Source organism: Anser anser (genome assembly GCF_964211835.1).
Source record: "Anser anser genome assembly, chromosome: 13".
Taxonomy (NCBI): Eukaryota; Metazoa; Chordata; class Aves; order Anseriformes; family Anatidae; genus Anser; species Anser anser.
Genome location: NC_139734.1, coordinates 8,296,958 through 8,319,785, shown reverse-complemented (window position 1 = coordinate 8,319,785; position 22,828 = coordinate 8,296,958). Strand labels below are relative to the sequence as shown.

The 22,828-nt window shown below is 59.6% G+C and overlaps 1 protein-coding gene and 1 long non-coding RNA gene across 2 annotated transcripts; one reads left to right on the top strand and one right to left on the bottom strand.

The window, feature by feature from the left end:
* Positions 1-506: 506 nt before the first annotated feature.
* On the bottom strand, positions 507-14,292 carry LOC310880969. The gene is made up of 2 exons (XR_014572018.1): positions 2,432-14,292; positions 507-1,084 (listed from the first exon to the last, which is right to left on the bottom strand). It is a non-coding gene; the product is annotated as an uncharacterized lncRNA (long non-coding RNA).
* A 2,342-nt stretch (positions 14,293-16,634) lies between these two features.
* On the top strand, positions 16,635-22,493 carry FAAH2 (fatty acid amide hydrolase 2). The gene is made up of 11 exons (XM_083797518.1): positions 16,635-16,914; positions 17,003-17,085; positions 17,172-17,305; positions 17,451-17,660; positions 18,032-18,151; positions 18,834-18,969; positions 19,554-19,671; positions 20,073-20,192; positions 20,561-20,672; positions 20,982-21,176; positions 21,695-22,493. Exons 1-11 carry the CDS (start codon positions 16,738-16,740, stop codon positions 21,868-21,870), a joined length of 1,581 nt encoding a protein of 526 aa, XP_083653644.1. The 5' UTR covers positions 16,635-16,737; the 3' UTR covers positions 21,871-22,493.
* Positions 22,494-22,828: the final 335 nt, after the last annotated feature.

Sequence of the window (22,828 nt, the reverse complement as noted above, 5' to 3'; positions counted from 1 at the left end):
GGGAGCCAGGCTGGGCCTCTCCATCCCCGGGGTGATTTGGGGGTGCAGAACGAAGCCAGACCCCCAGCCCTGCGGCTGCGACCCGCCCCGAGGTGCCGGCAGCATGCCCAGAGGACCCTACTCCCTCGGGGCGGGATGTGGGGACAGCCCCCCCTACACCAGGGTAGGGGGGTGAGCGGGTTGGGCACCAGCAGACTTCCTGCAGGCACCGCGTCACCGCCAGCCCTTCCTCTCACCCAGACAGACGGACGGACGGACGGACGTGGGGCAGGCGGCATCCCGCACGCAAGCAGGTGCCGGTGCTGCTCACACGGCTGTGACCGCTTACCGGCACCCCCAGCCCCACAGCCCAGCCCTGCCCCACGGCCCCCCACAGCCCCCAGCACGGTGCAGGCTCCAGCATCTGGAAGGGATCAGCGCCTCCAGCCGCTGCGGGGAAAGGGGAGGGCTATAAATAGCAGCCAGTTCCCAAATCAGAGATTAAAAACAACAACAACAAATCAAGACCAGAGCACGAAGTGCTGGCGTTTCTGCCCGGCGTGTTTATATATATAGTCTTTTCTTTTTTTGCTGGTTCCTCACTTGTTTTCGATCTTCCCTCCTTGCTGTGATGTTCCGGGGCTGTCCTCTCGCCCACTGGGCAGGATCCCAGGGACGCATTTCTTGGAAGGTTGCAACCTCCTTCGTAGCTTGAAAACAAAGTGCAGGCAGAAACATCCCAGGACCCTTTTTCTGCTGGTTTAAGCCCAAGCACAGGCTTGTTCTGAGGAGCCAGGCTGTGGGACGGGGAGATGGCCCCATGTCCCACTGAGGTCACAGAGGGGAGATGGAAACACGGACGAGAGGAGAAACAACCCCGTGGCCCCAGAGCCGGTGCAGCGGTGTTTATCCTTGTTTTATTGCCCTTTGAAGCTGTTTCAGTGGAAGGGCTGAGGTTTGGCAGCGCCACGACGCAGCCTGGGCCAGGCCGGCGTGACACACGCACACCGCACCGCCTTCATTGGAGAAATAACCTCATAAATCTGCTTAATACGGGCACTGAATCATTCCCGCTCCTCTCCCATTGAGCTGAGCCTTCCCTGCTCTGAGAAAAAACACGGATGGTAAAAACAAGGAGCAGGGAGGATCCCTTGAGAAACAGGGCAATGAGAAATGTGGGGACAACTTCAGCAGCCCCCCCTTGGTGTGCCTGCCGTTAGGGTTAGGGTGAGGCGAGCTTCCCAAGGCCCTGAGGTCACCTTTTGGCCCGGACGGAGCAAGGGCTGGGGGCAGCCTGGCCGGGAGCACGGTCTCTGCCCATGGCAGGGGGTGGCACTGGAGGACCTTCAAGGTCCCTTCCAACCCAAACCATCCTGTGACTCTAACGCCTGGCCCTGGAGCCACCGAGCGGCATGGGGCTCGTGCTGCCCAGTGATTTCTGGAGGAAGGTGGAGGCTGGGTCTCACCCCACTACATGTCTGGTTCAACGTCATGGTCTCCAACAGTGGCCAGCAGTGGGGTGGCACATCCCTGTCCGTCCTGGTGGTCCCCAGGGACTCCCCCCTTGGATGCAGCAGCACCGCTGCACATCAGAACCCATCGGAGCCAGCGCAGCGGATGCAGGATCCTTCCCATCCCCTCCCAGGGCTGGCCACAGCCCCTGAGCTGTGACCCCCTGCTGGGGGGAGGAGGGCAGAGCTGGATGTGGCCAGGAGCAGCCAGGAGGAGGGGAGGCTGTGGGGACCCCGCAGTCACCCTGGTGGCCATCGATGCCCTTCTGCAGGGCTGCGAAATGCCCCCAGGGACCAGCCCCACGGGTAGCACACCTCCAGAGAACGATCTCACCCAGCCAGCACAGACCTGGGGCTTCAGGGCTTTCTTGAAGGCTTTGGCTGCGTCGTGATTACACGGCCACCCCAGTTTTCCTTTTAGAGGCAGCGACGCAGAAATTGTGAGTTTCCTGTGTTCCCAAGCGGGGTGGGGAAAAAAAACTTGGAAACTTTTCTAAATATACGCTATGAATGTCCGCAAAGGAAGCGTCACTAGAAAATACGTGACTTGAAAGGGCAAAAAGCAAAAAACCCATGACGTCCTCGGGATTGCGCACAGTGCCCGTATGGTACATCTCAGCCCTCGTACGTGCCCGGCTCGCAGCATCCCGATGCTCTCGCAGCCGAGGCAAGGAAAGCCCGGGCTGAGCTGTGGCTCTGCTGACACAGCACGAAGCAGGGAGAGCTGCGCTGGGCTGAGTTCAAGGTCGAGGGCTGTAAATTCCTGGTTATTTTTAGCTGCGGGATAGCAGCTGGCGGAAAACAAGAGGAAGAACAGCTGGGATGCAGGGAGGGAGAGGGGGTGTAAGGAAGGTGGTTGATTTATCGTCTGAAATAAGGGCGAGACCTTCAGGGATGGAGGGGAGAGATGCTGGGGGCAGTAGCCAGGGGCTCCCACCTACCGTGCAGATGCAGATGTGAGGACACTGCGGTGGGGCAGGAGGACCAGGGAGCGCCCTCGGTCAGCATCCCATGGCAGCGGTGTCCCCTGCGCCCAGCCAAGGGTGGCTGCAGAGCTGGGAGGCCCCTGGGCTGCCCAGAGCATGACCGTCCCACGGGACGTGTCCCTGAGCATCACGGCCCCGCCACGAGCTGGGGACACGGGTGTCCCTCCCTGCCTAGCGGTGCCAGCCCTGGCAGCAGGATGGTGGCACGTGAGCAGATCCTTCGTGCCCTGGCTGCCACCAGTGCGAACAACGCAGCATGAGACCCCGTGTCGGGAGCCAGCCACCGCCGTTGGCGCACAAAGGCCCCCTTCACCGGCCGAGGAATGAGAGCAGCGCGTGCAGCCGGCGCTGAAACTGGGACGGGGGACAGCCGGGGTGCGAGTCCTCCGCAGACAGAAAGGCCTTTGTGAAACGGCCGCCGCCAAGCAGCATCTCCACATCCCCCACGGCTGCACCACCTCAGCCCCCCCCGTAAGGTCTGCAGGGAGGTCCCAGCGCACGGGAGGCGCTGGCCACCTCCTCTCTGCGGCACCCTTGAGGTTGAGGCTCCAGTGTGCTGGGGTGGCTGGCACTCGCTGGCCTGCAGAGAGCTAGCAGAGGTTGGATGCTGGAGAAGAAAAACCTCCAGAGGCTCACCCTCACCACCACGGGAAGGTGTTGCCTGACCTTCCCTGAAGAAGACTGGAAACTGCATGGACAACTGCTAGGTCTCCACTAGTGAGACACTCCCAAAGGGTCTCGTGGCACTTTTGCAAGCCTGGCTGAACCTGACATCAGCCCCATCCCCTTCCGGTCCCCAGGTGTGGTGTGGGGTAGATCCTCTCCCACCCCCTGCAGCCCAAAAGAGTTTCATTCCTCAAGGAAGACTCCGAGGTAACTGCAGAAGCCAGGCCTGGAAGCTGCTCCATGCCCCGAGGGCACTGCAGGGTGGACGTGCTCTCCTGCCAGCAGCCAGCGCTGTTGTTGCAAACCCCTTGTTTTCAACTTTATGTAAGCAGGGAACCCAACCCTGCTCCAGGACATGGTGAAATTACAGCCGTACGGAAACAATTAGAAAGGGGAGGGATAAGGAAGAAGCTTTGCTTTATTGGCACAAAGAAGAAAACAGAGCCCGTGAGCCAGTCCAGATACGTCTGTGCTGGGAGAAAGTAGCACATGAGTGCAAGAAGGGCATGGAGATGGGACTCACACCCGGGTGGGCTGGGGCCAAAGGCTTTGCTCGGGGGCGAAGGGGGCAGGTCCTACTGCACTGGCAGGAGCAGGCTCTCGAGGAGATGCTGTCTCACTGACGATGCCTCTCTCACCAAGCTGGAGACCTCAAGAAAGGCCAAGGCAATTGCATGCTGACCCCAAAAACTTGCTGGGATCCCCTCCACCGAGACCTATGGGTCCTCGCTCAGTCCCATCATCTGCCCTGGGGAGCACGTCCTCTCCGTGGGATGGAGGACAGGGCAAGCGCTTTGTGCTTGGGTACCCCTCGCAGGTCTGGGTAACGTCAAACACCCCACCAGGCATGGTCCTGGCTCAGGACCAGCCTCGCAGCTCAGCCTGGCGCCCAGCAAAGCAGCCTCTCCTCACACGGCCCCGACGGAGCTGCTGCTGCCTGACGGCTGCAGGGCTTGGTGACAGGGAAAGCTCGCCACCAGAGCTGCTGGGGAAAAGCACCCCGTGGGCACGGCATGCTCCGAAGTCAAAGTGATTTTATCCCCCCCGTGGTGAGTCAGCTCGCAAAGCGGAGGCTGGACGGGTGTCTTCAGGGGACGTTTCGGGATTACGACACCGCCTTGGGAGAGCTTCACCCTCCGCGTGCTCCCATGGAGGAGAAGTCCTCAGTCAACAGCGGGAAGGGGTGGGGTGCAGGTGGTGGGCACCCGTGTGGACACGTGAACCGGTGAGCCCCAGCCCCAGGTGCCCATGCAGATGTGGCCGTGCTCTCTGTCTCCTTGCCAGCTCCCCGGGAGCAGCTCCCCCCTCTCCTTTTAGGACAGGGGGACGCAGGAGACAACTGGGAGCTTTGCAGAGCGCAGGGTGCTGGCCGTGCTGCTCACACGGGGAAAGTCTGATGCAAGCACGCAGGGAACTTGCTCCGCTGGCAACTTCCACCACGTCTTTCATCAGCAGCCGTCTGGGGCGGGAGTCCCATGGAGTAAATACCTGGGATGTGCTGGGGAACAGCTAATCCCGGGTTTGCCCTGCCCGGCAGGGGAGGAGGAGCAGAGCAGGTGAGATGGGGCTTGGGGCGCTGGCTGCTTCCCTGCGTGCCTGCTTGGGCTGAAACCCCTGCCAGATAAAAAACCCAGCTCTTGAGGCCAGGAACCTGCAGCCATGGGGTGGGGAAAATCCAATGCCAGGGTGCCCAGAGCCCACTCGAAGCTCCAGCATGAAGCATCACCTCCTACCCCAAGGTGTGCCCGTGCCAGACCCAGCTCGCATCCCCACGGCCAGCACCTTGCTGGAGACGCAGCCTGACACCTCCTCACCCCACCACTGCCAGCCCTGTGCCCAGATCTTCGACAGCTCTGACCTGGCTGCTTGCTCCAGAGTGCTCTAAAATACCCCAAAACATCCCCCTGGGGTCAGCAGACCAGCCCGTGGGCCTCATGGGGCGACCAGATAGACCTCCTGTCCCAACCAGGACCAGAGCACTTGCCACCCTTTTGGCTTATTCAGGTGGCTGTTTCCATTCCCTGTCCCCTCCCCTGCCCTTGGGTTTAGGGTCGGAAATGATGGATTCTTTCCTCAGTTCCAAATCTGAACATTGTTTTCTTTTGCGTCTCTTTTGGTTTTGTTTCCTTTTTTGTGGAAAATTCCCAGCGCTCGTCTGTCTTGGGGGCCAGGCAGGGAAGTGAAAGCAAACACTGCGCTCAGCTGAGCCCAGGGAGGCTGGAGGAGCTGGAAATTTGAAGCACAGGCTGACCCCGAGCACTTTCCACATCCTACAGCCAACCCCTGGCTGAGCCTTTTGCAACAACCAGGTGTCTTTGTACCATCTCCCAGTTCCTCCTTCCCAGATCGCTATTTCCTATTAGCTGCAGGAGTCCTGGCCCGTACTAGAGCTATCTGACCCGGCACAACTGGATGCCTTGGGCGTCCACTTTGTCCTTTGAAATACTCAGCACTCTGGGCCCCCTCAGTGCAATGGAGAGAGCATCCTGCAAGAATGTCTGGGAGGAGCTGGGGTGGGCGCAGGAGGTGGCGGATGCCATGAAGCCATGGGTTGGGCTGCTTGGGGCATCGGGGCAGACCAGGGCGCAGGGCGCACCCTGTCCCCCGTGGTGTTCCCCACATCAGCCCCTGTGGCCAGCCAGAAGTGACCTCCTGCTTTCGCTCAGGCTGCCCGAGGGACCTCATGCTCTTGCACCCAAGGTCTGGAGAGGAATCACTCCTGTCCCGGCTCGTGAGGGAGCACAGGACGTTTGGTGCTCCCCACCGGTGGGGGACACCTTCCGCACCTCCTCATGCCCTCTTCTGGCTCCCCGCAGCCCCGTTACTGCTGTTGCGGAGGCAGCAGGCTGGGGCCATGCCCAGGAGCTCGGGCTGGCTGCTCACCAGATAATTATAGCTTGGCTGTTTATATACCCCGTCCCGCGGCCACAGGAAGGAAGGTTGCAGGGCTACGTAACCGGGCTCCCCACCCCTTTCCCACTTCCCCCTCCCACCCGCACCCCTGCGTGTGAATCTGGCACTTGTGACGCTGCGGCGCAGCCTGGTGCTTCAGAGCCCAGTTTCCCCTTTCTTGTAGGGACGCCCGTGGGACCGTGCACCGGGATGTCTCCAGGCTGCACCGGTTGTGGTGGGGCACGGGCAGGTGCAGCCCCACCAGGCTCCTGCATCCCCCAAGCCGGGAGCTCCTCAGCTCATCTGGGGACACCAAGCCTTGTCCTTGTCCCCATGGCTCAACCACATGGGTCCTCCCCAGACTGCGGGCACTGTGCTGGTTCTCCATGGTCTCCACAATGATGCCAATCCTTGGGGAGCCCAAACAGGAGGACTCAAGGCATTTCCTCTGCCCATGTTCGGCCCATGAGCACCCGAGGGGCTGTGTCCCACCACCACCACAGGTGCTGCAGGCTGACTGCAGCATCTCCATCCTGGTGCCTCCACCCTCCATCCCCAAATATAGGATCAGCTCGGCCATCCCAGCTTGTTTGCCAGTGGCCGAGCAAAACCGAGCAGAGCACAGTGATCCTGCACAGCCTGCTTGGCTGCAGGAATGGGAACGGGAACGGGAACGGGAATGGGAATGGGAACGGGGATGGGGATGGGGACGGGGACAGGAACAGAACGGGCTGTGCCTGCACCACACCACAAGCCAGCTGTGACCAAGCCAGCGCTTTCTGTGTTTGTTTGGGCTGTTAGATAACTTCGAAAGCAGAAGCTGGAAGGGCTGGCGGCTGAACAGTTTGTTCTTTCTGACTTCTGCATGCTGCTGCCTTCAAACCACAACGCCTCAGTGATGAGATGCTGAAGCCACAGCCCAGCTGTGCCCGTTCAGGGAGCCACACTGTGCAGAGCCCCTCCGTGTCCCCCAGTCCCCTCCTGCAGAACCTGCCCTTGCTCTGTGTCCAGCTCCTTGCTGCCCAGGCACTGCAGTGGGCTGCACCTTTGCGGACCCCCAGGCTTGGCACCATGGTGAGGGGCTCTTGCCCCCCCGGCCATGCTCCCAGCCCCAAGGCAAGTTTGTGCAGGCTCCATGCCCTCTCCACCTGGCGCCCACTGAAGTGGGAAAGCATGCTCCTACCGCCGGCCCCAGGGCTGGCACAAGACCTGCTCTCGGTGTTCAGTGCACGGACCACCATGGTCCAGCAACACGCTGTCCCCGTGGGAGCTGAGCAAGGAAGCCCTCACAGCTTGCTTGAGCGATGGATGGAGGGGTGCAACACGTACCAGCAGGGCTCCTGGCAAGCGCAGGAAGGCAGGGGCTCCCCGTCACCGAGGACGGGGCATCCTGGGGAGCTGCGCAACCTCAACAGCTCCCCACCACGCTGGGGGACAGGCAAGATCAGAGGCAGGAGGAAAGCTACAGGCTCGTGTGCTTTCCTGTGGTGTCAGGGCAGGCTTGTTTTTGAGCTGTCTAAGAGGAAGCCAGGCTCAGTCTCCAGCTCTGTTTTTGCACCCTCCTGTGCCAGGAGCGCGCCCTCCATCCCCTCTTCTGGACCAGCTTCTGGTGATGCTCTCTCCTCACTCGTGGCTTCCACCTCGGGAGCCCCAGGCAGGAAGATGAGAGGAGTGGACCCAACATTGAATTGGCAAAAGCCAGGGACGAAAACCCAGCCCATAGGAATTAAAAGCAGGGAGATCTCCCTGGGGAGGTTCTTCAGCCTCAAGTCCCCTCTTGCTCCCAGCCGCGAGGTCCAAAGGACGCGCTTGTCCTTGTGCAGGGGACAAGGAGCACAGCCCAAGCTGTTTATTCACTGCCTTGCTCCTCGCAGGGAGGAGCAAAGCGATGGCATGCCGGGCGAGATAAGGCATGGCTGCTGCAGCTGCGCTTGCCGGGAGCCTCGTCCACCGCTCCGGGCCCGCAGGTGCATTTGAGGTCAGGCAGAGGAGAGGCTGCCAACTGCAGCAGAGCCTGGATTCGCTGCTCTCTGCAGCAGGCGGGGCACGCCAAAGCTCCCGGCCACCTCCGGCAGGCTGCTCGTGGCCCAGGAATCCACCTTTGCACACCACGAGAGGGTCGGGACGTGCTGGGCATGTGCCAGATGGCCGCCCTCTGTAAATGGGAGCACTGGGACGCTTGGGTGGGTGTCCTCGTCACCGCGCTGCCCCGGATGGGTGCGCAGCGGGATGCGCGGCTCAGACACAGCACGGGAGCACGGTTCTCACGAGTGCAGTCAGCCCACATGAGCAGGCAGCTGGGAACTCGGTGGCCGGGGCTGGCTCCCTGCAAGCAATGTTATTTTTAACTCTCAGTTCCTCTCTTGCTTCTGCCGGGTGGCAACTGGTTCTGCTGTTGGCCGAGCAATATATATATATATATTTACCTCCACTATTTCTAGGCTATTTTTGGCCTTTTCTCTGTGGCTCCTTGCTGTGGATGCTTTCAAAGGGCTGGAGCAGGTAGTTTGCTTTGTGTGCCCAGAGGAAGAGGAGGGATGTATGGGGCAGGCGAAGCCGGGAAGGCTTCCCAGACCAGGTGGGGGAAGCACGCACCTGTAGCATCAGCTGCATGCAAAGGCGAGCTCCTCGCAGGCAGCCAGGGCATACAAGGGTCAGCCTTTTCCCGAGGGAGCCACGGTGCCCACATCCTCCCAAGCATGCCAGCAGCACAAGACCCTGCACATGCTGCAGGATCACATCTGCACCCTCATCATGAGGAAGTGCTCTGTGGGGAGCAGCAGAAAGAAGCAGCCCAGGGGTACTGTGGCTGCAACCCCTAAAAAAGCCACCTCATCCCAGTGGGACTGGGTCAGGGCTCTGTAACGGGGCAGGGAGGCTGGGCCCTGAGCCACACAGAAAGCCTTGAGAAGCTCAGAAAGAGCCAGAAGCTGCTGCAGGATGGACGCCCACCTCGGATCTCGGCCAGCTCGAACCTTCCAGGCTGTTCCGCCGAGCTGGAGCCCCGTCCCTGGAGCTCTGCAAGGACTTGGCTTGCACAAGCACGAACCTTTTCCCTTCCCGGGTCACGAGACCCAAACAGCCCCGACCAGGAGCTGTTTTTCTTTTTTTTTTTTTTTTTTTTGCTTTATCAGGATCTTGCTGAGATAGGCGGTGTTCTCAGCCAGTGGGTCATGTTTGCGCAGCGGTTTGTAAATGCAAATCCTTATGTAAGAGCGCGGGGTTGCTCCGGGGGCTTGGCTGCCCGTGCGCGCATGTGCATGGCGCGCCGCCTGCTTCTTTGCCGCTGCTGTCATCGGGGTGACGAGCACAGGGGGCCGGCCGCATGTCCCTGGCTCTCGAGGTGCACGGCGTGCGCATGAGGTGTCCCTTGCAGCAGCCTCTGCTCGGGGTGTGAAGGGCTGCACGCCCGCCGCACGCTCCCCCGGGTGCTTCCAGCAGCAGCGCTCCCCCTCCGCCGGCTGGCCCCGCTGCCAAGAACGCCTGTGCTTGCTCCAGTAACCCAGCTCCTGAAGGTCGCTGGCTCGAGGCCGGGCTCGCGTCCCGGCTGCCTGTTTTTATTATTGATTGTCCTTATCGTCGCTCGGCGAGTACACCCTGTCCCCAGCATGCCTGCTGCCTCTCCTGCTGCTTTTTGCCCAAGCTCTGTCTCTCCCCAGTGGACAACCTGCGAGGACCGTGCTGCCTGCGCTGGGTTGTGCCAGCAGTCAGCCCGGTGTCACCAGTGTCGCCGCAGGCACCGGTGCTGGAGCCCTGGGAGAAACCCGTGAATCAGCACTTGCTGATCCAGTGGGAAAACCTGGCTTTGGGGGATTGTCAGCCTTTTTGGCCCTGAAGCAAAGGAGACCTCCTCCCTCCTCCTGCCTCCAGCAGCTCCTCTCTGGGAGCAAGGGAGCACGATGGGCTCCTCTGACCCCGGCAGACACCCCTGCCACAAGCCAGGTCTGCCTGTCCATGCCATCCCACTGCCACTGCGTGTGTGACACACCACCAGTGCCACCAAAACGTGCCTGCTCCCTGCCCGCCGTGCCCATGCCTGATGCTGCCAGGGCATCTCCAGAGCGGTCCCATCGCCTGCAAGCAGGGGACAAGCTAAGGATGCCCACAGCACCTGATGACAGGGGAGGGCACAGGGACGCCAGGGTGGCAATGTCCCTCTGCAAGGCAGGGGCAAGTCCAGGAAGCAGCAAGAGAGGGGAAGAAAGAGAGGAAAGAGAGAAACAGAAACAGAAAGAGAAAGAGAAACAGAAAGGGAAACATAAAGAAGTGAAAAAGGAGAGAGAGAAAGCAAGAGGGAGAGCAGATGGAAGGGAGGGAAAGAGAAAGGGAAGAAGGGAGGGAGGAGGATGGAGGAAAGAGGGGAGGGAGGCTGGAAGGTTTAACTCCCTGCACCACATCTGCAGCAAGCCACATGCTGATGGAGCCCACCAGCAAACACAAGGGCTGGACACCGAGCTCTGAAATGCTTGCCCAGGGGAACGGCCAGGATCTCTGCCACTTAGGTCACTTTAAACCAAGCTGGAAAATGTATTGCAGGAACATCCCAAAAACGGTGCAGGGGACATGGGGAGGAGAAGCCCATGCTGCTCCAGGGCTTGCTGTCATTGGGAGCATGGGGCACCCCAGCCGTCCCCATGTGCGTCCTGGTGCCAGCTGCTTTCCCCACACTGCTGCGGGGAGGAAGGCTCGTGGAAAGGACCATCTCATGACAGAGTTCAGCAGCTGCTGACTTACAAATGTTGCCCCAGATAATCCCACTTCCTTGCTGCCCAGGCAGCTGTGGGTGCCACGCTTGCCCACGACTATCTGCAGGGGCCAGCAGGCTTCCCATATGTCCCGTATGCTCCTCCTTGATGAGCACAGTCAGCTCCCTGTATCGAGAGCCTTGCTGTTAAGAGCACGTTTGGACTGCAGGGCAGATGATGTGACCTGCAGCTCCAGGACATGAGCTGGTCAAATTAAATCGGGTTTTAGCATGCTAATTGCCATATATCAGGCAGCATGTGATGCAGCACACCCTTTTCATACTGCAAGCCCGCTGCTCCTTGAGAGGTTTCCAACGTGCCTGAAGACACAGCAGAAGCAGAAGGCAGAGCCGACCCAGGCAGCACCCAGCACCCCTGGGGCACACGCAGAGGACCAACATTGCTGCAAAGCAAGTCCTTGGGACAGGGGCCACATCCTTGGAAAGGGAAAGCTAAGGACACCAGGGCCCCAAGGGGATGGTTGGATCGCCTTGGGCATGGTGGCATCCCAACCCAGCCCTCTGGGGATGCCACCATGCCCAAGGCAACGCAGCCACCCCTTGCCTTGCCCTGTGCGTAGGGCTGCATGGCAGGGCTTATAGGGCCAGACAGGGGCAGCTGGGACACCAGCAAACAAGTCTGCACCTTGCTGGGGACAATCCCCAGCGGGGTGAGATGCGCTGTCTGGAGAGGAGTGGAAAATTCCTCTTGCCGTGCCGGGCACTCCCTCAGCCCAGCACATCAGCTGTTGTCTCGCAGGACTTGGCATGCCCCGCAGTGTTTATCAACACCGTTGCGCAAGGGCCGTGGCACACAGCTTGGCAGGGGCGCGTGGGCCGCTTGGGCAACCGGCTCTGCCGAAAGCCAGAGCACTTGGGAAAGAGTCCTGCAGCCTGCACGGGCGGCGAGACACGCCTGGGAGTACGGCACGATGTCGTCAACATGACGGCCATCGGCACCTGATGGCTGTCAGCGCTGTCCGGCTCCTGCACTCAGGCACCGGGCCCTGGGGTTCGCTCCATCTCGTGTGACTCTCCCAGCACGCCCTCGGCATGTCCACAAACACGAGATGATGCCATTCTCTTTGGCTCTGGGGTCCACAGAGCAGACACCAGCTCCAGAACCCATCCCCAAGCCACATCGGTGTCCAGAGGTCTCTGTATGCCTCCAAACACCTCTCCTTGGTTCTGGATTCATCTGGCAGGGCTGTAAAGGACCTCAGTGTGTTGGTGCCCCCTTACCCAAGGTGCGTAGCTCCCTTCTCACTGAGCAAACCCCTCTGAGGGGTTGGGGGCACCAGTAGGAGCATGGACACCACAATGGCACATCTGGATGAGGGCTGCTCTGTGACTGCAGCTGAGCACCAGCACCTTTTAACTTCAGGTGTGCAGAGCTGGGGCAGAGGAGGATGATGGTGGCTGGGCAGCAGAGGGGACATGAGGCTGAGATGGGGGGCAGCCCCAGGAAGCAGGGCAGCCCCAGGAAGCAGCACCAGTGGTAGGCAGGGCGGTGGGAGCTGGAGGTGTTGGCCAGGAGGCTGCTGAGGAGGAGCAGCACCATGAGCAGCGTTCTGCACTGCCGGAGACACCCTGGAGCCCAGGAAATTCCTCGGCTGTTTCTCAAATCCCAAGGTGCGCCCCAAAGCCCTGCTGGAGCCAGAAAGGGGTGGCAGGTTCATGGGGTGGGCGCCAAACGCCACAGGGTAAGGAAGCAAAGCGCGGTCCCTATGTAGCCCCTCGAAGGGGCCAGCAGCTCCTCCGGGCACTAAGGGCACAGGGACTGAGGAGAGAGCTGCCCGGAGCGGGGACACATCGGGAGGAAGGGCAGCAGCCCCCTAAATTTAGCACCACACAGACCCTTCCCCAAGCCTCCGGGCAGCCGGAGCCGCGGCGGAGAGCAGGCTTCGTGCAAGCCGGCCAAGAAGTTAGTCGGAGCAGAGGCATGCATAAACATTTTGTTTAACAGAGCACTCTGGGCGAACACAGTGTACCCTGGCTCCACGCAGCGGGAACAGCTGTGGCCCTGCGGGGCCCGGCGACACCGAAGCACGGTGGCAGAGCGACCTCCTGCGGCACGGGCACGGCCGGGGGCACCCCAAAACATCCTCGGTCCCCGGGGACAGGGCGCGACGCCGGTGCCAGGTGGACCTGCGCCCATGCGGAGCCCCAGCCAAACTCTGACAGGGGGCTGGCAGCTGGGGTGCCTCTGCCCGAGAGCTGTTAGCAGCGGTTAAGCAAACGATGCGGCAAATAACCCAAATATCGCCTCGCCTCAGTTGTGGCCGGCTGCAGTTTTGATTTCCAAGAACGGAAGCAGCCTGGGGCATGCTGCCATGCCGGCGAGCGCAGCCCCTCTTGGGGGAGAGGGAGCTGAAATCCAGTTCTTGCTCCCTTACATGGGGAATCTGGCAAAAAATAAAAAATACAAAAGTCACTCTCTGCACCTCCAGATGCTCCAGAGCACAGCACCAGCTGAGCCCTGGGCTTCCCTCTCCACACCAACAGCAGGACCACCGCCAGCTGGGGATGCACAGCCCCACACGGACACTGAAACGCGTCAGCCACGGCCCAAAACCACTCCCAGCGTGGCCACAAAGCACGAGGTGCTGACAGCAAAACTTCTCCACCTCGGGGGAACTGCGGGGCTTGCGCCCATGCAGCCAGCAAAGGGGGTTCCCAGACCATTCCAGGGACTGAATTGACCAAGAGATGTCCCCGAGGTTTACCCATGCTCCTGTTCCTCCAAGCCTTGCCCAAGCACTCCAGGCAGCACAAGCAGCGCAGCGTTGTCCCCAGACACAGCCCTGGGTGGCAGCGCTCGGGAGGGGAGCCCCAGCGATGGCACAGCCTGTGCCAGGGGCACCCCAGAGCCCACAGAGCCGTTGTAGGAGCCAAGCACTCTGGCTGGACTGGAGATTTTCAACCTCAGGCCAGTCCCAGACTGCCCCAGCGGCCGCTCAATGGAGGGATTTGAGCTCGGGCACAAGGAACAGGTCCACAGTGTTTCCAGGGGCTTTGTCCCCACGGTGGACTCAGTGGACAAAATAATTCAGCTTTCCTCCGCGCTGCCAGCCCGACCAGGCAGGGGCTCGCAGCTCTCCAGTTGGTATTTCGGAAAGCTTTCCCAGGTTCCTGCACCCGTTTCTCAGCAGGCCTTCCCCCTGACAACAGGCAGAAGTTCCTGCGAAGCCTGCTCAGCTCGGGCGCGAGCTTCCTGAAGCAATTTCAGAGAATTTCTCTCAAACCCCTGTGTGCTGTAACATGGTTATTCAACAGCCACACAGCACAGCAGGCGGTCTGGCTCCTGGCAAGCTCTTAAGAAGACAGATAATGGAAATGCAGAGCACAGCATCGCTCAGTGGTGGATCTGATTAATGGCAGGCTCGGAGGAACTTCAAACTTGGTGGGTTGGGTTTACGTATTATTATTATTACTTGTTTTTGTTTTCTGGGAAATAAAGTGTCTGAGGCGTTGTGTTTCAGTCTGAGCATTTAAATGTCCCTCCTCTCTTCCCCCACCCCACCAATGTTCTGCGCAAACCAGTTTTCTCCTGAAGCTTTACTTTACGTATGCATTTCGAATGACTCATTTTGCAAAGCAAAGAATTGTACCCCCAGGATTTTTTTCTTCTTTTAATTTCCTGAAAGCCTTTTCTTTTTCTGCACTGGGGAAAAGACCCAGAGCAGCTCGGTGAGCTCGGTGAAGGCCACCAGAACACAGTACCGTCCATCAGCATACGCCTCTCTGCTCCCCGCCAGCCTCGAGCTCTGCTGCTGAGCCTACTGCAAGGTTTCTTGGCTAATTAGTGTTACAACATATATACATGCAACAAGCAGAACCACTCCAGCTTTCCACATGTTCTTGCCAATCGCTCTTGTCCTTTTAAGCCTTTGCTAATAATGAAATATTTGGAGATAATGACAGACCTAAGTCCCAGGGATGCAAGACCCTGAATCATGCTTTTCTTTGCCCTAGCTTGGGGACAGCTTTGGATGTGTGAGCTTCACTGCTTATTTCCAACCTCCTTGCTCTTGGCTGCTTGTTTTTTAATCAGATTGGAATTAACTGGCTTATGGGGTGTTGCTTGCTTGTTGGGTTGATTATGGCCATTGAAAAGCAGTCTTAATTTTAATCTTAGGCGTCCTGGTACTTTATTTCTAGAGCACCTTCTATCTCATTTTTCCATTTTTCATGGAAATGAAGTTCCTCTGGGATACCATGAATTATGGTAGCTGTTCTTTTGGCTTTGCTCCCAGAAAGCTCACTGGCTCGTCCTAGTGAGAAGCAGCACTAGCTGTGATCTGGGGCAGCACTGGCACACAGCGTGATTAGCGGGGACGCGGGGCACTGGTGCCAAGTGCACATCGGCTGACCAGGTATGAATTTCAAAGCTGTTCTTGAAGATGATGAAGATGAAGGGAGACACTTTGCACAGCAAACGATGCCAAAGCTGGGCTGCCTAGGGAAGAGCAGCAAAGGGAGCAGAGACCTTGGGCAGAAGAGATTTTGCTCCTACCGCTCTCTGCCAACATTTGGGCAGGACTTGAGGGGGAACAACAGCAGATTTGCCAGAAAAATGACAAGAGCAGCACTAGGACGGTGATTAGGAGGGGCACTCTCTCTGTCTCCTTCCTGAGGATGGATGTCAGTGCTCTCGCTCTGGCAGAAGCCTGTGGGACAGACCCAGGCTCCCCCAAGATCTGAAGATGCCTTCTCATTGCTAGCTCCACATCAGCAACGTGAAGGCGCTGCTGCCAGATTTCACGGGCCAAGTTTTAACAAGTCCTGTCTTACTGTTTCTTCTAAGCAGGTGACTTTGGGGCTTTGCTAAGCCACGATTACGCAGAGATGCAGACACGAGGAAACCTTTCTAATCTGCCCCTGTTGTAATCTGAGGGTGTGTAGGTGCTTAAATATTGCAGGGGAAAGTGCAAAGACCACATGAGGACCTAGATAAGGCCACCTGCGCAGGTGTTTCAGCAATGTCAGGGAACACAGAGTGGTTCCCTGCTGTTGCACTGCCGGAGGCACACACGGGAACACAGAGAGTGGCGGGGGACCCATGCCAATGCTGGGTCAGGGCAGACCTGTCAGGGAAAAAAAAAGAGATTGGGTTATTAAAATCACTGGGGGAAAAAAATGTCCCATCGCCACGCGGGACTAAGGGACTCGCCCGCCTTTTACAGGGAAAATAATCTCTTTGATAACAGCTGTATAAAAAAAATACTATCAAGATGATAGTATTGATGCTAGGCTTGTTTTCACAGGTCAGAGGTTGCTCCGGCATCCTCGTGGGGCGTGAACGCCCCAAGTTGGACTAGATGGAGTCGGACTAGGTGATCTAGGAGTTGGACTCGATGATCCTCATGGGTCCCTTCCAACCCGGGGTATTCCGTGAGTCTGTGATTCTACAAGTTACTTCCACAAACGCTGACGCTTTGGCTTCGCAGTCATAAAAGGTTTTCACAACAGCCAAATCCCCTCAGCCCCCTGGAGCTCTGCGGGGAAATGCGACCCCCGGGGCGGCGGGGGGCTGCGACGGGTCGGGGCGCTGCCTTCAGGCACGGCTTGTTTGTTTGTTCCCCGCACCATCAGCTCCCGCGGCGCTCGCCCCGAGGCCGGAGGCGATGACCCCAAAGGCCAAGCTCCTGAGGGCCGCCTCGGGGCTCTCTCAGCGCGGCCACCTCACCACCGCTTCCCCGGGACCACCCCAACCCCCGGCGGCCATTTTGCCGCGGCGCTGCGAGCCCGGCGCCCTACGCTGGTTGCGCGCCCTACGCCGCCTCCGCAGCGCCGCGCGCCGTTACCACGGCAACCGCGCCCTCCTTCCGCGGCGGCGCCGCCGACGTCACTGCCCCGCCCGCCCCCGGCCGCACTAGGAGCACTAGGAGCACTAGGAGCACTAGGGGCACTAGGGGCACTAGGAGCACTGGTAGCACTAGGGGCGCCGGGAGCGGCCATGGCGCTGTCGCGCGCGGAGCGGTGCCTGGCGCTGCTGCTGCGGCTGCTGTCCCGCGCCTGCCTGGCGCTGCTGGGGCTGGCGGCCCCCGCGACGCCCCGCGCCGTGCCCCCACCGCGCCGCTCGCTGCTGCTGCTGCCCGCCCGGCAGCTGGCGAAGCGGCTCCGGCAGCGGCAGGTGGGCACCCAGGGGTGCTGGGGGGAGGGGGCGTAGGGTGTGTGTGGGGGGCACCCTCGTCGCTGAGCACCTTCCTCCCCCTCCCCAGGTGACGTGCGTGGAGGTGGTGGAGGCCTACATCGAGAGGATTAGGGAGGTGAATCCGCTGATCAACGCCGTCGTCAAGGACAGGTAGCGCGGGGGCTACCTTATCCCCCTTATCCGCCCCCATGCTTCGCAGCAGCACCGGAGCTGCCTCTCCCCTGGGTTCTGCGCAGGTTTGAGGAGGCCCTGCAAGAAGCCCGGCAGGTGGACAAGCTGCTGGCAGAGAGCCCCGGCGAGGACTACCTGGAGGAGAAGTTCCCCTTCCTGGGGGTCCCCATCACCGTCAAGGAGGCCTTCTCGTTGCACGGTGGGTTCGCCCCCGTGCCTCTTGCAGCAGGAGCGAGGCGGCGGCATGCAGCGCCTTGGGTGGCGGGTGGCCGCTGCAGGGAGCTCGGGGGGAAGCGGCGTCCCTCTCCCCGCCTGCCTCCCCTTTGATGACCGTTGCCTTGCAGGGATGCCCAACACCTCCGGCCTGGTCAACCGCCGCAACGTCATCGCCACCTCCGATGCCACCGTCGTGTCACGGCTGAAGCAAGCTGGCGCCATCCCGCTGGGGGTGACCAACTGCAGCGAGCTGTGCATGTGGTACGAGTCCAGCAACAGGGTCTATGGCCGGACCAACAACCCCTATGACCTGCAGAGGATCGTGGGGGGCAGCTCAGGTGAGCACGCTGCTCTGGGAGGAAAGGGTCAAAATGCAAAAAGGAAATTGCTCCCACTGCACGCTGCTTTAACTTGCTGCTGGGCTCCTGCAGAGCTTGCAGGCATTGTCCGGGGCAGTGCAGGAGGTGATTTGTAGGCGCAACGTCTTCACACCTCCTGGGTGTCACACTTGGCACTGCTTTATCTTGCTGTGGGTACAAAGAGCAGTGCAGATGTGGCATTTAAGCAAAAATCCCCTTGGCCTGTTTTCCCAGACATTGCAAAAGTGGCTCCCACCCTGCGTGCACACAAAGGGAAGTGCCTACTGCAGGATGCTTCTGCTTGTTCTGCACTATAAACCACCGTTTTTGCTTTATTTTCTCCTGTGCAGGTGGGGAGGGCGGTGTCCTTGCAGCCGCCTGCTCGGTGATAGGTGTGGGCTCCGACATCGGCGGCAGCATCCGGATGCCAGCTTTCTTCAACGGCGTCTTTGGCCATAAACCCACCACAGGTGAACCTCTGCAGGTGAAATGCACAGAGGAGGAGGGCTGTGGGAGGAAGCTCCTCTGCTTGCCTCCAGTGGGTTTTTCCACTGTGGGGCTGCCACGCACTGACAAGCAAATTCTTGCACGGGGCAAGCCCACTGCGTGAGCGCCGCAATGAGAAACCGTCTGATGGCAGGATGTCAAGTGCATGGGAGGCGGGAGGTGTCTTGTGACAGGTATTGCATCCCCAGCGTGGGATGTTTTTCCAGCACTGGTATATGCTGCTTGGGTGTTTCCCTGACAGCAAGGACACAGGGCGCTTTCAGGTGGCGTCAGGGGTGGTTTTTAGCCTGGCAGAGTGCTTGGCTGTGCCAGCCGGCTGCTTTTCCCCCTTGTGCACATTGCCCTGGGGTTGAGAACGCGCTGAGGAACACCACTGGAAATTCCTGGAGCACCAGTGCAATCCCCAGGGTACCTGTGCAAATGCCTGGAGCAGAAACACAATCCCCAGGGCACCATCACAAATTCCTGGAACAGAAATGCAGTACCCAGGGCACAGCTGCATGTTCCCAGGGCAGCAATGCAAACACTTTACACACAACCCCTGAGCTGCAGTGGGAGACCGTGGTGCTGCAGGGCTCGCCCCATCTTGCACTGGTGGTGCTGGGGACGCGGCTCGTGGTGAGCGACGCCTCTCCCTACTTGCAGGAGTGGTCCCCAATGACGGGCAGTTCCCCATCGCACAGGGGGTGCGGACCAGCTTCCTCTGCACCGGGCCCATGTGCCGCTACGCCGAGGACCTGGAGCCGATGCTGCGGGTCATGGCTGGCCCTGGAGTCCACAAGTAGGTTGCTCTTGGTGCTTCACGCTGCTGAGCTGGTCCCAGCCGCTTCCCCGGGGGAGTTGGCCTTTTATGTGTTACGCCTGCTTTTTCCTGCCGCTGCAGAACTGGTTTTCCATCCCTACTGCCACTGGGTTGCTGCTCTCGCACCTGAACAGCATTTAGTGTGCATGCACCAGCAAGGAGCAAGGTGCAGGCAGGGCAGGTCCTGCAGGGTCACGGTGCTTCACATGACAACGTGCTCCATTACCGCTTTCATTTCTACCTTGGCCCTTGCAATGCAAAGCTGCGGTCCTGACCTCAGCCTCAGGCAGGATCTGTCCCTACAGGGTGCACCTTGAGGGACAAAGGTTTTTCTGACTGCTACAGCAGCGATAAACATGCAAAGCTGGCAGAGCACAGGGCCAGTGGGATGAGCAAGCGGATGGGGAATGGGCAGTTTCGGGGTGTCTGTGTGTGTTGAGGGACCTTCCTTCCCGCACTGACCAAGAGCAGAGTGTCCTGAGGATGTTTCCAAGCCTGTGAGCAGCTCCGGAGCAGGGAAGGAGCCAGGCATGGATTTGCAAGCAGCCTCGTTCCCTTTGCAGGCTGAAGCTGAACGAAAAGGTGTCGCTGGAGAAAATCAAGTTTCTCTGCATGGATCATGATGGCGGGTCCGTTTTTGTGTCGCCTGTGGACAAGGAGATCCTGCAGGCCCAGAAGAAGGTAGGAAGGAAGGGGGAGAAGATACTGTTCTTGTTCTGCATTACAGTGGAAACACACTGGAAATGTTGCAAGTGGCTGCTGGCGGCCTTGCACTCGTGTTTGACTGTACTGGGGTATCCAGAGCTTTTGGTGCAATTTCCATTGCAACAGCTTTATTTTGCTCGCTTAACCTCTCCTCTTTACACTACGGAGACCTTCCAGGGTTGCTGGGGGGGAAGCCCCAGGGTGGTTTCCCCCTGCTCAGTGCAGAGAGGAGCTGCTGGGGGCCCTGTGTGGTAGCAAAAGAAGCTGCTCCATGGGCTCTCTGTCCCATGGACCTCCTCTCTCTCCCTCATTCCCATGGGTTTACGGCAGTATATTGTGTCCTCGTAGAATCAAACCCTTCCCACTGTCCCCACCAGGTGGTGGAGTACCTCGAACGCGATCTGGGAGTGCAGGTTCAGCGCGTGTCCATCCACAAGATGAAGTATTCCTTCCAGATCTGGTCGGCCATGATGTCTTCCAACGACAGCGATGGGCAGGTAGGTGAGATGGCACAGGCAAAGGTGCCTGGGGCCAACCGTGGAGAGTTGCGGATTTGCCAGACCTGCCCAGAAGCTTTCTGTGCTCCTTTGGTCCCCGCAGTCCTCCTCCCACCTCCTTCCAAAGCCACGCAGGTCTCACCTCCATGCTGTGCACCTCAGGCCAGGGCCCTGCTGCAAATTGGGATTAATACGCATTAGCATCCCAGGACTGAGGCGGCGGGTTAGCAGCGAGCCGTCATCTCTCCGAGCATCATGTGCTGCTCTGCAGATGCAAAACGCCACGGTGCTGATCCCTCGTACGAAAATGGGAATCGCGTGCATTGTGGCGCACTGTTGCTGCAGGAAGGGTGTGTGTGTGATTGCAGGACGCTCAGGTCTTCACGGACCTGCTCGGGGATCACGGGAAGCCGGTGTGGCCGCTGTGGGAGCTGATGAAGTGGCTGGTGGGGATGTCTTCTCACACCCTCCCGGCCATCGGTAAGCGCGAGCCCCGTGGTGCGTGGAGGTGCTGCTGTCTTGGCAGCAGATAACGGGGGATAATGGGGAACCCTCGTTAGCAGTGTCATGCTGCTGCCTGATGAGTGCCGAGGTTGCTCTGCTCAACCCTTGAAGCAGTGGGCATACTGAAAGACATTCCCCCACCAAATCTGGGGAGTGTCTCCTCCACCTGTAAGTGGTGGACAATGTTGCATATGGCTTCACAATGTGCCTCCTAGCCTGCTGTAACCCACAGTCCTGTTCGCTCCGCTTTAACGCTTTATTCCTGTTTGTACCCTTGCGCTGTAGCCCTGGGGCTGACGGAGAAGCTGGTGAAACTCAACCTTGGTGCTAACGCCAAGCTGGTGAGCATGGGGAAGAGCCTGCAGGCTGAGATGGAGACCTTGCTGGGGCCAGATGGAGTGCTCCTCTACCCATCCCACCCCACCGTAGCTCCACGGCACCACTCCCCACTGTGCATGCCCTTCAACTTCGCCTACACAGGTGAGCAGCTGCAGCTCCCCCACTGGGACCTCCAGCGCTAGCAGCAGGGTTATCAGAGGGGTGCCCCGCTGCTCCAGAATCACTTCATCACTCCACATCATCACTTGGCGCTCATGCACCCTGGCCCAGAGGGATGTGCTCAACATGATACAGCTGGCAGCGTGCTTTAGCAGCCACCCCAGAGCTGCTGCACGTCTTGGGGTGTAGCTTGGAGTTCCCTGTGTGGCTCTTCTGCATCTTGAGCTCCTTGTTGCCAGCTCCGTGGTGCGATGCCGTCTGGCTTTGGAGCAATGTAGGGATGGTGCCTGAAGCAGATCGTGGCACCTCACAGCAAGTACCACCCAAGGGTGGCATCGCACGTGGGTCATCACTGTGATGCTGGCAGCCTCTGGCCGGTGATGTCCCCTTGTCATCGTGCGCTGCCTGGCGGTCACCTAGCTCGGTGGACCTGATCCGTGCAAGATGTTGGCCGCCGAGTCAGCTGGGGGAGAGCTCTGATGTGATCTTCTCTTTTCCAGCCATCTTCAACGTTCTGGGCTTGCCCGTCACGCAGTGCCCGCTGGGCTTGAGCAGCGAGGGCTTGCCGCTGGGCATCCAGCTGGTGGCAGCCTCCTACAACGACCACCTGACGCTGGCGGTGGCTCGGTACCTGGAGGAGGCCTTTGGAGGATGGGTGCTGCCTGGCAAAGCTTAGCCCGGCCTCCAGGAGGCAGGGACAGAGGTGGCCACGCTGGGAAAGGCGGCGGCAGGCGCTGATGTCCCGCCACTGCCTTCTGCCTCCGCGCTTGGAGCATCTTGACCACGTCCAGCCCGTGTCCTCCTGGGCATGGGGGTGCCCGTCCCTCTGTAGCGCCTGCTGCTTTGAAGACGCTGCGTGAAGGCAAGGGAGAGGAGGCTGGATAGGGCATGGGTGCTGCAGAACTGTCTTCATTCTCCTTGGCCTCTCCCTACCTATGGCTTGGGCTGCTCGTGGGCGCCCCAGAGGCGTCCTGGTCCCTGCAGCCTCTGTGATGTGCTGCAGGGCATCCCTGAGCCAGCAAGCAAAGCAGGAGGTGATGCTGGAGGTGATGCTGGCGGTGGCTGCACACAGAAGGGACAAGTGTTTGCTCTCGTGAGCCTTTGACAGCACTGAAGAGCTATTTGACTGCAGCTCTCTGTGTGCTGAGATGGCTAACACATCTCCTGCCCACAGCTTCTTGGGATCACCCAGCCTGATCAGCATCCCACGCTCCTGCCCTCCAAGGTGCCCGCTGCACTATGGGGCAATAAGTGCGACATGTTCTCAATGAGGATAACATTAAAGAGTTTGTCTGCCCAGTGCCTGCGTGTCCTTGTCCCGGCAGCCCTGCTGGTGTGGTGTTGGTGACAGCCTTGTCCCCAAGGAGCCCACCTTGGGCTGCAGCTGCTGCTCGCTTTGCAGGGTGGTCACAGCGTGGTCCTCTCGCAGAGCATCAGCCTTGTGCTTGTCCTGCTCCCTGGGGTCCTGCTGTTCAGAGGGTGTTCTGTGGGTGACAGCCAGCAGCATCTGCACTGGGTGATGCTCGAAGGCTTAAAACCCAGGGAGGCGCTGATTTGGGGAACAGCTTGCAGAGGGCACTGCTGAGCCAGCTGAGAGCCTGGTGGAGCCTGCAGCAAGGTAACTGAGTTAAGGA

Coding starts and splice junctions, on each gene's coding strand:
- FAAH2 (XM_083797518.1), top strand. CDS start 16,738: ATGGCGCTGTCGCGCGCGGAGCGGTGCCTGGCGCTGCTGCTGCGGCTG. Junction 18,152..18,833: donor TGGCCATAAACCCACCACAG/GTGAACCTCTGC, acceptor CCCTACTTGCAG/GAGTGGTCCCCAATGACGGG. Junction 21,177..21,694: donor CTTCAACTTCGCCTACACAG/GTGAGCAGCTGC, acceptor TCTCTTTTCCAG/CCATCTTCAACGTTCTGGGC.